We start from the raw sequence: 12,976 nt of genomic DNA on the forward strand, positions 1-12,976 counted from the left end.
TATATATTTATAAAGAAAAAGTTATGTTGTTATAATAGGAAAATCATAAAATATTGTCTGCGATTAGTAGTTTCTACAGAATATATCCCTCTTGAATATATTAATTATCATTCACAAAACTTTCCATATTCTCTTCATTTGCTTTCTCTCTGAAGATAATTCTTTCAGGCACTGTTGAAAATCCTTTCCTTTTTATCCTTCCCTAACAAGGATGCTTATGTTTATTGTAGGCACAATAATGAAACATTGCTTCTTAAGGATTTCACAACCCATTAACCTTGTTAAAACAAAAAAATACAGGATGGTTCTTCTAACACTCCTTATGTATTTTTTATGAGCATTGTAATGAAATTCATATTCGTAGTACCCACCCTTTAAAATAAGGGAAGTAGTAGATATGCTATTCTTTAAGAAGGAAAACATCTAAAATGGACTACAAAAATTTGAACAATTGCATGTGAAAAATATATTAGCAACAAATTATAAATTTACAAAAATTTAAAAAAAACTTTAATATCCTTCTTAGGAAAGACAGAATTAAAACAAAAACTTACAAGTAAATGAACAAATGACAGGCAGTGCACAGAAATGGAGTTGTAGATGACTTTCAAACATAAAAGCTGTTCAACCTCCATTATCTGATATAAAGAAATAAAACTATGTTTTTCTTTTTTCTTTTTCCTTTTTTTTAACCTGGCTGAGTAGAAATGGCAAAGATTCTGATAAAACACTATATTGGGTGTGTACTTTTTTAGTTTGGTGTGTGAACTGATTCAGATTCTCTGGAATACAGTTTGCCATGATCCAAAATGCACAAAACTTTGATCTTCCCATAATGGAATTTAATAAACAGGTTTTACAAAATATATATATATATATATATATATATATATATATATATATATGTATGTTTGTTTCAGTATTGTTTGCAATAGCATAAATTTGGAAACAATCTAAAATTTCATTATTAAGCAGCCAGTCAAATACCTTCTGGTATATTCATGCAAAAGAATAATGTCAAATGAGCTGAAATAGTCAATTAGACATTTTAATAAATGAAAAAGACAAGATTGCAGAAAAGTATACGGAATACTGCCATGTGTATTTAAAGTCATTTATGTTAGTTTGCATATGCTTGCAAAATCTCTATGAAGACAAAAGTTTAACACAGAGATGTTAAATCGAGATTGGGTAGCAGGAAGTCTTTCTATCACAACAATATTGGCATTGCTTGTTTAATAATTGCGTATAGCCCTATTTAAAAATGTCCTTTTTTTATAAACATAGATTTATATCAAGATGATGTAATTGTAGGCCACATGACATCCTGTTTGAGTAGCCAGAAAATGACACATTAAGCATATCTGGCAATTTTCCGTATAGCATCAATGGCATGGTAATGTTTCCGGAACATCATGAAAATATTGTTCTTCTGATAGTTTTTGAATATCACATAAAACAAATTTCCTTCTTGGAATCTAAAATGCAAAAACCCAATAATCTCTTTAAATAATTGGAACTAATTTAATATATTTAATAAAAGTTATCTATGGACCATACTTACCAGTTTGCTTCCATTCAATCTCAGGTCTTATTTTAAAATAAAGCTGCACAACCAACCTCTAAGATCATTAACATTGGCTGCAAAAAAGGAGATATTCTACCATACACTTTTTCTTTGGAAGGATTCATGGTGTGTATAAAATAAGATATATATTTAAGTTATAACAGTACTATAAAACTGATTAGATGTTGTCAATAGTTTTCATCTGTTCATAGTAAAAATTCATCATTTACAAAGTTCTGGTAGGACTGATTCTGTACAAAGATGTGAGTAAATGAATATATGTAACATGTACAGTTCCAATAAGATCATTTTTATGTGACATTTTAAATGATTATTTTATCCCAATAGACTTATGTTTATCGTGTCAGTTTAACTTCTGTAGTTGCTTTTTGAGTTCCATAGTTTCTCTGCTTCCAACCTGTGTTTCAGCAACTTTTTAAGGTGTCAGTGTGTGAAACAGGAATGACGGAGTCATTCGGTTATTAGACTTTAATCCATTCTTATGGAGCCCACTCATCTGTCCAGTTCTCTGATAACCAAGAAGTCATAAAACTAGTCAGCACATTACAAAATAGGAACCAAGAGTAGAGCTTAAAATCTGTAAAGGGAATTGTACACAAAAGGCTATGCATATGTTTCATATTTGTGAATTCGGAGAACCAGTTAGTTACGCATTCACTGTGAAGGAATACATTGTCAGTGTCTCCTTTTTTAAAAAAAGTCTGACATAAAATATATTTTTTATTTATATTTTTTGAGAAAATTTAAAAAAAGAAACATTGTTTACATTTTAAAATATTTCCTCCAAGTTCTCCATACTTAAAAAACATAACTATCATAATTACCCAGATTGTATCGTAAACATTTGTGATGTTTATGAAGCCATTTTGACTAAAATTTTTAAGGAGTTATTCAAGGAATATGATTTTATCACAATGTTCCACTACAATGGGCTGACTTAACCATTGTGCTAGATAATTCTGTAGCTTACATTTACCAGTTTCCTTTCCGTAGTCTTTCTATGGGAATCAGAAAGTATCACTTAAAATAAAAATATCTCAGCATATGTTGAATCTCTTTTAGAATTTAGTATGGAGGAAATGCAGTTGGGTTTACAAAAGAGATTTGAGAAAAAATTATATTAGTATTGTACTGGTAATGTTTTTGTGTATTGATCTTTTGTCTCACCACAGTCTGAACCTGTTCATGAGTTCTAACAGTTTTTAATGGATTCCTCGGAAATTTCTGTGTATAAGCAACATCCCATTTCTTCATTTCCAATCTGGATGCCTCCTTGCTGCTGTTCTAACCTAATTGTCAGGTCCCAAACCTGTCTGGTAACATGGGATAGAAGTGCATTAGTGAATACTCCTCTCATCCCTTACTCTCAGGGGAAAAGCAGTCCGTCAGCCTCTGTTACTAGGATATTAACCGTCGCATGTCTGTTAGGTGCCGCTGATCAGATTCAGGAAGTTACATTCTCCTTCTAGACTGTTGGGTGTTTGATTTTTTTTTTTTTTATTTAAATCAAGAAAGGGTATTGGATTCCGTCAAATACTTTTATGCACTATATTGAGATGACATTTTTGTTTGTCCATATAATTGTCATGGTACATTGATTTTTTTTTGTATGATAAACTTTTTTATTAGCTAAATCCAAGTCAGTCATGGTGTATGACCCTTCTTCTGCTGCTGCATTGAGTTTCCTAGTATTTTGTTGAGTTTTTTTGTTTCATACCTTTTTATTGGTGTATTATAATTATACATAATACTGGGATTCTTTATGCTGTATTTGTACATGTCTTTAACATAATTTGATCAATCTCATTCCCAGTACCTTCCGTTGCCCTCCCACCCTCCCTCCCCTGATCCACTTGCTCTACTCTACTGATCTCCCTGCTGCTATTATTATTTTAATTAGTGCATTATAATTTTATATATATATATATATAAATCATACACACACACACACACACACACACACACACGATCGTTTGTGGTGTATTCATGCATAGACATAGCACAGTTCGGTAGATTCATTCCCCATTACTTCCCAGGACCCCTCTCTCCTCCTTCCCCCTTGATCCCCTTTCTCTACTCTGTTGGTCTCCCTTCTACTTTTTGATTGTTTATTTGTTTGTTTGGTACCAGGGATTGAACCCAGGGACACCTAACCGCAGAGACACATTCCCAGCCCTTTTTATTTTCTGTTTTGAGATAGGTTCTTGCTAAGTTGCTGAGGTTGAATTTGAACTTCCAATCCTCCTGCCTTAGCCTTCCAAGCTGCTTGGGATTACAGGCTAGTACCACCATGCCCAGCCTCCTTTCTATTTTAGTGAGATCTCTCTCTTCTTCTTCTTTTTTTTTTTAATTCCTTTTCTGCTCCCCGTCCCTACCACTAACTTCCACATATGAGAGAAAGCTTTTGACTTTCCGAGTCTGCCTTATTTCATTTAGCATGATGTCCCGCAGTTCCATTCACTTACCAACAAATGACACAATTTTATTCTTCTTTATGCTGAGTAAAACTCGGTTTTGTATGTGTATCACATTTTCTTTATCCATTTACCTGCTGCTGGGAACCTGGGCTGATTCCATGACTTGGCTGTTATAGGATTGCACTGCTCTAAATATGGTGTGCCTGTATCACTGTACTGTACTATGCTGATTTTAACCTTTTTGAGTCTGAATTCTTAAGGGATATCAGCAAATTTTCTTTTCTTGGGATGCTGTCTTATGATTTTGATATCAGGTTCATAAAATGTTCTGTTTTCTGGAACTTTTATTTTATGGAGGAGTTTGGGAAGGATTGGTATTCATTCTTCATTAAGCATTTCATAGAATTCACCAATGAAGTCACCTGTGCTCGGGTTCCTTTGTGGGGAGATTTTTGGGCACTTATTCACTTTCTTGTTATACTTCTGTTGAGGTTTTCTGTTTCTTCCTAGGTCAATTTTGATAGTGTATTTTTCTAGGAATTTGTCTAATTCATTCACTTATCTAATATTTTTGCAAATGTACATATGATTTTTTTCTTTTGTGCATTGCTGGGGTCGAACCCAGGGCCTCACACATGCTAAGGACATATTCTGCCACTGAGTTATGTCCCCAGCCCAGTTCATTTTCTTCCATAATGTTTTCTCTCTATTCTTCAGAGTGGTTAATTTTTCTTGACTTATCATTAAGCTCAGTAAGTTTTCCATGTAATCTGCATTTATGCATTGGGTTCATCCAGTATTTTAAAATTTTTATTATTGTATATTTTTGCTTAATTTTTTTTCCTTTGCTCCTTTTTATATTTTAATTCTTTGCTGAGACATTCAATCCTCTACCCTTGCCTGAAGTTTTTTTAAAGCACTGCTTCAAATTCTTTGTTATATAATTGCAAAATCTGTGTCATCTAGACATTAACATCTTTTGATTTTCTTTTCATGAGCTGACATTTTTCTGGGTTCATTGTCTACCAGAATTTTGTATTATGTCCTGGAAATTTTGAAGTATTTTATGAGATTCCAAGTCTTGTTCAAATGCCGGAGACAAAATTGATTTTGTTAATGTTTTGGCAGGCCATTGACCCAGTTGGATGGAGGCCACAAGTTTTATTTGTTTCTTCAAAATCAGTTTCACTTTTGTAGTTATTACCATGATATTCAGAGCTCTCTGGTGTGTACACAGCCCAGTGAATGGCCAGTTTGATACCTGGGCAGTGTTTTCATTTACTGCAGTTCCCAAAATTTTCATGAGTCAGATGCTGAGGATCAGATCCATGCATGTACTGTTCATGCATGAGCTTAGGAGATCATAAACAACTTTATGGGAACATTTTCCCAAGTTTCTCCTGCTCTGTGATCTCCTTGATTTTTACAAGTTTTCTTGGCCTCTCTTTTTTGCTTCTGTAGCCAGAAACTTGAGCTTTCTTTTGCCTTTTTCTGCTGTGTATCTTCCACTAATTCACTTGCATTCAAGGCCAAGTCATAGCAATTGGGGTTCACCCAAATCTCTTGGTACCAGAGCATTTGCAGCAAAGAAGAGTCCCTTTTCTTATTATTGCTCACACCTGCCATCCTGCTATGATACAATTAATTCTTTCTCCCCTGGGGAATTATAAAAATCTGGGACATGAAAGGAATGGAGCAAAGGAAATATTAGGGAATTCTCAACCTATCCTGAGCTTCAGGAATCCTCTTTTCCCTGTTCAAGCCAAGCAAAAGGGTCTCTCCTGGAGCTCTCTGCACCTGGTGCCCATGATTGCATTTCAGGCTGCTTGAAACAGTTTCAGGCCACAAAGACCAGCAAAAAAATACACAAAACTGATTCTGTTTTGATTGTAATTCTCTGGGCTTCTTGCCCCATGCTCCTGCCTCAATTAGAGATAGTTATTGCATGAGTTATTGTAGTCACTCTTCAGTGATCAAGTACAATATTGCAGTTCAGTTCTGATACCAACCTCTCAGAATTAGCACAGACTCTGAAAGTTTCAGGGCCCGATTCCAACTAGACTGCCCTCACTTCAGACACCAGCCACAATTTTGGGAGTTTCCAGGGTATCCATACTTATGAAAATGGTTACAGCTTTGAGGATTCCCATCAACCCCTCAGGTTTGAGCATTTGGAGAATGACTCTCAGAATTCAGAAGAGTGCGCTACGTAAGATTAAAGCTCTAGTACATGGGATACAAGTCAGAAGTGGACAAAAGAAAAGGAACACTGGGTAACACATAGGAGGGTCCTTAAAAACTTCCATGGCCTCTTTCTGTGGAGTCAGGAGGCAGCAGCTTCCTGGTACCTTGATGTTTACTAATTGGGAGGCTCATGCCAGCCTCCATGTTCAGGGATTTCATTGGGGTTTCTCAGTCTCTCTTTTAAGCAAGGCATATACATTTTCTTACAACTATTAGCACACTCACTTATACTCACCCAGCTTGGGTGGTGGTTGTGAAATACGATGAAGCTTATAAAACGAGAATAATTGAAAAATGACTACATTTGTGTTTACTAAGAGTTGATCAAGGTTTTCAGATGGATCAAGTGAAATATTTAGGATCTCATTTACATTTTATACTATGAAGTGTACAATAATACAGGCTTAGTCCATTTTCTATAGTGCTGTTGGACTATTGGAGAGAGCCTCAATGTTGAAAATTTAATGAACATTATAGTCTTATAAGTTTTACAAAGGTATCTAATGTAGTTTTCATTATCTGCTCTTTTAAATATCTCCTATTATGTAAACACATTCATCTAAATCATATAAGTAATGTCAGTATTCTAAAGGGAAAGCAAATCCTGTAGGCATTTAAGTCGTACTGTTAATTCATTTGTCTTTTATTTGCCTACAGACAGGAAAAAACCCTTTAGCTGTGTTTTATGTTTTCTTTCTCCCAATTCTTTTGACTTTGAAATTCATCATAAGTAGTGTTTATGATAGTGCATCTGCTGGTGACGTATTGGAGGGAGAAGCTGGTGTCTGCCCAAGACCCAGTGGAAAGTCTTACACGTGGGTACTCAGTAATACATGTTGGAAGACTAAATGGCCATTCACTGTTTTTGCATATAGACGTTTATTTTTGTTCTCTTCTTCAATTGGGATGTTTTAATAGTGAAATAACAGTATCCATGCAAATGAGGACTTGCCATGTGCCCGCTCTTTTAAGTCCCTTCTAAGTGGAATAATTATTTGTCTTCTTAGCAATTCTGTGAGCTTGATCCAGTTGCCGCATGCTCATAATCTACAGAATAACCCAAGAACAGACTGGTCATCATAGTCACTTGGCTCTTAGGAAGAGATCTGTGACTTGAACCCATACTGTGGATCACTATCCATACTGTCTGACAAGGGCTGGCATATACTATTTAATAGCCATGCAATCTTCTGCCCACCTCCAGATACACTGAAGTGGGGACTAAGATGTCCAAAGGCTGTCAGTAAACCCATTGAGAAGGATGGTACATGGTATACTAGGTATTTTTGTGCAACAACTAAGAAGCAAAAGGAGTTGTCCATACATGGCTTCCTGCTCTCTTTCTTCTCCTTTCAGGGATGGAGACACAGGAGACAGGGAAGACCCAAGGTTTTAGAATGCATATGCAGGTTCCAAGCCTTGTGCCTGGAGATTCGCACCTGCCCATAACCTCTCCTGCCCAGAAGCCAAGACCAATGACAGATCCCTGTTAATATTAACTGTAAAGAGCTGAACACTCTGGGTTTTATGTCTGAAGTTTCAAATATCCCTGATGTGGATTCTGTAGCTTTGTGCTCCATGACACAGAAGTGACATTCAAGAGTGAGCATATGACAGCTGCAATGTTGGAGAAAAGCCATATTCATGCACACGCTCTCTTGCCAGAGGATGCCATGTGGGATATCAAGGTTGCCATGCCAATCAGCAAAGCCCCGTTTCACCAACCTGGCCCTATCCATCTCATGACTCCTTTGCCTTTCCATTGTGTTCCAATCAGTTTAGATTCCCCTGTGTGAACCATGCATGCCCCAAATGCCAAGGCCTCTGCAACTAGGAGCTGTCTGGACCTTGTAATACTAGCCTGTTAGGGAGGCGTGGCTCAGTTTTCTAGACCAGTTTCCATCTGACATGCCAAAAGACAGTCTCTTCAACCTGTGGCACGTTTTACTGTGACCGAAGCACTTCTCTAGAAGTTAAGGGAGTATGAAGTTCACTGCATTCTTGCTTTGCCTGGCTATAAGTTGTCCTGCTTCACAAAACATTTGGGCTAAAATTGTTGTAAAATTGTATAGGAAAGGCAAGAGAAGTAAGGGTTGGTGGAAAGAAAAGCAATACACAGCTAGCGTTCCACGGGACAGAGGAGGCGAACAACACTTCAAGCTCCTGCAGCTTGTGGGGCAACATGCCATTTCTGTGGCTTCCATTTATTAATGTTAGTTGATTTTTAAAATGTTATAGATATCTAAGTTTTACAGATTGGCATATTTATTTAGTTGTGATGCTGGGCATGAAACTCAGGACCTCAAGCATGCTCAGAGAGCCTCTATCACTGAGCTACACCCCCAGCTCTGACCCACCTGCCCTTTCAAGTTGTTATTCAATCACTTAAATCAGATATAGATTTTTAATTTCTGCCTGGCGTGGTTGAGATATGTTAGTTTTCTTATGTCAGTGTCAAGTGTGCCTAATCATGGCATCACCCAGGTCCATCATGAAAGTCAAGATTTTGAGACTTGCACCCCAAAGGCACTACTTGAGGTTTGGGATACAGAATTCTGTAATTTTTTTTCAAGTTTTATTTTGAAAATGAAATATTTGAAAATTAATCATTTCGAATCTGTGTCCTCACCTAGGTTCAGCATTGATTAAAATTTGCACATTTATACCATTCCATATGGTTTGCCACATTGATAGCTACATAGATGAACAGATGGGTAGATGGGTAGATGGACCGAGAGATGGATAATCTTGACCCTTTTCACCCAGAACTTAATTGTTTTCATTAGTTTCATAGCTGTCATGAAGTTTTATTAGTTGTCCTGATCCCTTGATAGTTTGCAGTCCCCAGACTTGACATAAAAAGGAACAACAGACTTAACTAGAAGAAAGTTACACATAACTGTCCTGTGATTCTTGTTCATGGTAAAATCATGTTGTGCATATGAATATGCATGTTTAAACATATACGTACCCTTTAGGTACTACAGACGACACGTCTGTCCTGTTTGCATCACCCTGATAGGACGAGAACATGGCAGGGGTTCGAGCTTTCTGTAGACTGCTGTTAATTCCGTTAGCCCCTCTTCCTCATACAACCATTTCCCTGATTTTTTTCTTACTGATTACCTTGTATTTAAGTTTTCCTCCACCAATGTATTGGATAGTGTTTGGTTTAGCTTTCCTCTTGAACATTCTATAATGGATCACAATATATGCTCACCCATCACTGGCTTTTCTGTTCAGTGGCATAATTTTGAGACCTACCCTGTCTAGGTGCGCGGCTGCAGTTTGTTTTCACTATGGTATAGTATACGTGCTGTCACACTGTATGAATTGACCAGAATGTACGCAGTTGACCACTAGTGGACATTAGGCACTTTTTTTTCCCCCTGTGGTGCTTGGGATTGAACCCAGGGCCTTGTGCATGAGAGGCAAGCACTCTACCAACTGAGCTATCTCCCCAGCCCACACTAGGCACGTTTTTGATGTCTTTTAATATGAGTGGTGTCAAGAACCTCTTATGTATAGCCTGTGTACATCTCCAGGAGCCACTTGTGAGTACATCTTTGGAGTGTTTAGTGCTGAAAATTCCAGAAAGCCACGGTCATTTTCTTAAATAGTGGGAATGAGCATTGTTGGACAATAGGACTACCCCACTGAACCATTTACCTCACCCCAGAATTGGGTCTTTTTATGCCCAGATGCCTTTTTTTTAACCTCTTGAGCTACACACAATAGTGTATTTAGTACAGATCTGAAGGTGAGTGGACGTGGTCTAGGACTGGCTGAACTCTCCCCCATCTTGGCAAGTCATTTGAGCCAGGAATCTGGCTCCACACTGCCTGGTGCCAGGGTGGTTTCATTGCACCCACTGGTCCACCTGGATGACCCTCTCATCTTCTTTGACCCACTACTCCACATCGGTGACTTTTTACTCCACTTGGACACAAATTGCCACATCTGATAAACAGGGTGATGTATGAAAACAGAAAGGGCTTAGTATTTAGAAGTCCTTGCCTTTAGCTGGGCTGGTCATTTACGAAGTAAAGTGATGTTATAATTAGAGATAATAAATATGAAGTGCAAGGCCATTTGCCTAGTCCTTGAAAAGTATTCTGTAAATTATAGCCTCTATTGAGATTGTTCTCCTTGTTACTTGTCATCACCCAAAACTCAGAAATCTGGAAGTCATAAATTATGTCATTCCTTTCTCTGATAATTGCTTTTTGTAAAAAAAAAAAAAAAGAAGAAGAAGAAAAAAAGAAACAATGCCTGATTGAATCTGGAAAATTTCAGCCTAGCACACCCCTTCTTTCAACTTCCAGTTCCTTCATTGAGTTTTTTTCATAATTTTCACATACAGAGTTTCCATTTAAATGTCCAATGGGTTTTCCTTTGGCCTCTTCTTTTTTTTTTTATTGTAAACAAATGGAATACATGTTGTTTCTCTGTTTGTACATGGCGTAAAGGCATACCATTTGTGCAATCATAAATTTACCTAAGGCAATGTTGTTTGATTCATTCTGTTATTTTTTCCCTTCCCCTCCACCCCTCCCACACCTCTTTTCCCTCTATACAGTCCTTCCTTCCTCCATTCTTGCCCCCCTCCCTAACCCTAACTCTAAGCCTAACACTAACCCCTCCCACCCTCCATTATGTGTCATCATCCACTTATTAGCGATATCATTCGTCCTTTGGTTTTTTGGGATTGGCTTATCTCACTTAGCATGATAGTCTCCAATTTCATCCATTTGCCTGCAAATGCCATAATTTTATCATTCTTTATGACTGAGTAATATTCCATTGTATATATATACCACAGTTTCTTTATCCATTCATCAATTGAAGGACATCTAGGTTGGTTCCACAATCTGGCTATTGTGAACTGAGCAGCTATGAACATTGATGTGTCTGTATCTCTGTAGTTGCTGATTTTAAGTCTTTTGGGTATAGGCCAAGGAATGGGATAGCTGGGTCAAATGGTGGGTCCATTCCAAGCTTTCCAAGGAATCTCCACACTGCTTTCCAGAGTGGCTGCACTAATTTGCAGTCCTTTGGCCTCTTCTTAAGCATAACATGCCTCAGCCTGAGCTTTTGAGCCCTGCTTTCCTGTCCTTTTGTTTTCTCCACCGCCTTCCTCTCTAAAGTCTTCACCATCATTGTTTCCCTGCCTGCGCACTGAAACTCCCTGGTCTCCTCTCTTTTCCTTGGTCTATCAGGGAACCTGTGGGTTCTCTTTCCAACCTATGTCCTGCCTCGGACTTTCCTCCCCAGGGCTAGCCTGCACCTGCCACCTAAGCCAGCAGCACTCTCACCTGGACTACGGAGGCCACCCTCCCTGCTCCCTGCTCCTGCTCTCACCCTTTCAAGATGCAGCCTAAGTCAGGTCTGGTCACTCCACTGGTTAAAATCCTCCCAGAGTTTCCAGCCGCCCTGCTAACAAATTCCAAACACCTCGCCGTGGTCTTCAGGTGCGAGCAGACCTCTGTCTTCATCTCTTCCTTCCCTGTGACCCGGTCTCCCAACTTCTTTCTCTTTCTCTCCCCTGAATATCCCAAGCTCATTGTCAACTCTGAGCCTTCGCGCTTACTCGCCTGTCTTCCTGGATTTCTTTTCCCACCATTTTCGAGTGCTGTTCTTTCTCGTAGTTAAGGTAGCTCAAAGGTCCCTCCGGAGATGGGCTTTCCTTGACCCTCTGGAACCTCCTGCTCATGTTCTTCTTCAATATTTTATTTAGTTTTCTTCATAACTGTGCTACCTAAGCTCAAAATATTTGTCGACATGTTTCTTTTATTTTCACCCCACTAAAATATAAACTACAGCAGAGTGAGCAACAGAACATCTGATTTTTTTTTGTTGTTGGTTTGTTTTGTTTTTTGTGGTTTTTTTGCTGTGTTCTCAACCTCCATAATAGTGTTTGGTACAAAATAGGAGTTCAGTATTTGTTGAATTAATGAACTGATGAAAAAAAAGTGACTGGAGGTTAAAAACTTATAGCAATTTTCACATATATCACTCAGTAATAATGGTACACATTGTATGTATATGTACATAAAGCATTAACTGTTTTTCTTTCTCAGGATTGATTGGATTTCTTCAAAATGTCAGGTATGGTGTTATGAATAAATTTGAACTCGTTTTATTTTCAAATGTGAATTGTAGTATTGCTTTCCTTAAAAAGGGACTTCCTATCATTTTGAAGCTTTTATTGTGTAGTATTTGGAGATATATGTGTGTGTATATGTGTGTGTGTGTGTATATATATATATATATGCATGTGTTATTACTGTTTAGCATTTGAATATACATATGTGTATATATTTATATATATATTTGAATGTATTTGTATTGTTTAGCAATTGATATATATATGTGTGTGTGTATATATATTTGCATGTATTCCTTTATGCAAATAAGCACCCCTGTCTATTCGAAATGGTTTAAATAGTATTTCATATTGGCCCATATGTGCTGAAAGTTCTTTTAAGTATGTCGGGGGAATCAGGGAAATGACAATCTGCCTAATCAAGAGCTGGTAGTGACATCTGGCCTTGGCAGAGAGGCCTGAAAGTTTCCAGCAACTGCAAGAGAGCAACACCACAGTTATAAAATCTGTGTTTACTATGAGTTAGAATTTAGCCATTTGCTTAGGAAATTCAGAACATTTTCTTACAGTGAATCCAAAGTGAAATATCTCTATCCTCAATTGGAGGATGAGGTGTGTCAT

General features: G+C 37.6%; 1 protein-coding gene across 4 annotated transcripts in view; it reads left to right on the forward strand.

Annotated features, from left to right (window-relative positions):
• Nucleotides 1-12,976, forward strand: part of Plscr4 (phospholipid scramblase 4) — an 89,224-nt gene that overhangs the window by 52,585 nt on the left and 23,663 nt on the right. For 2 of the 4 annotated variants that reach the window (XM_047565554.1, XM_047565553.1), the window contains one exon: nucleotides 12,330-12,357. The exons of 1 other annotated variant lie outside the window; for it this stretch is intronic. In XM_047565554.1, coding sequence (XP_047421510.1) covers nucleotides 12,351-12,357 — 7 coding nt within the window. In that variant the 5' untranslated portion in view covers nucleotides 12,330-12,350. Of the gene's footprint in view, nucleotides 1-1,588; nucleotides 1,694-12,329; nucleotides 12,358-12,976 lie in introns of all 4 variants that reach the window. One more of the 4 variants, XM_047565551.1, reaches the window with a different exon arrangement.

Source organism: Sciurus carolinensis, chromosome 9 (genome assembly GCF_902686445.1).
Source record: "Sciurus carolinensis chromosome 9, mSciCar1.2, whole genome shotgun sequence".
Lineage (NCBI taxonomy): Eukaryota > Metazoa > Chordata > Mammalia > Rodentia > Sciuridae > Sciurus > Sciurus carolinensis.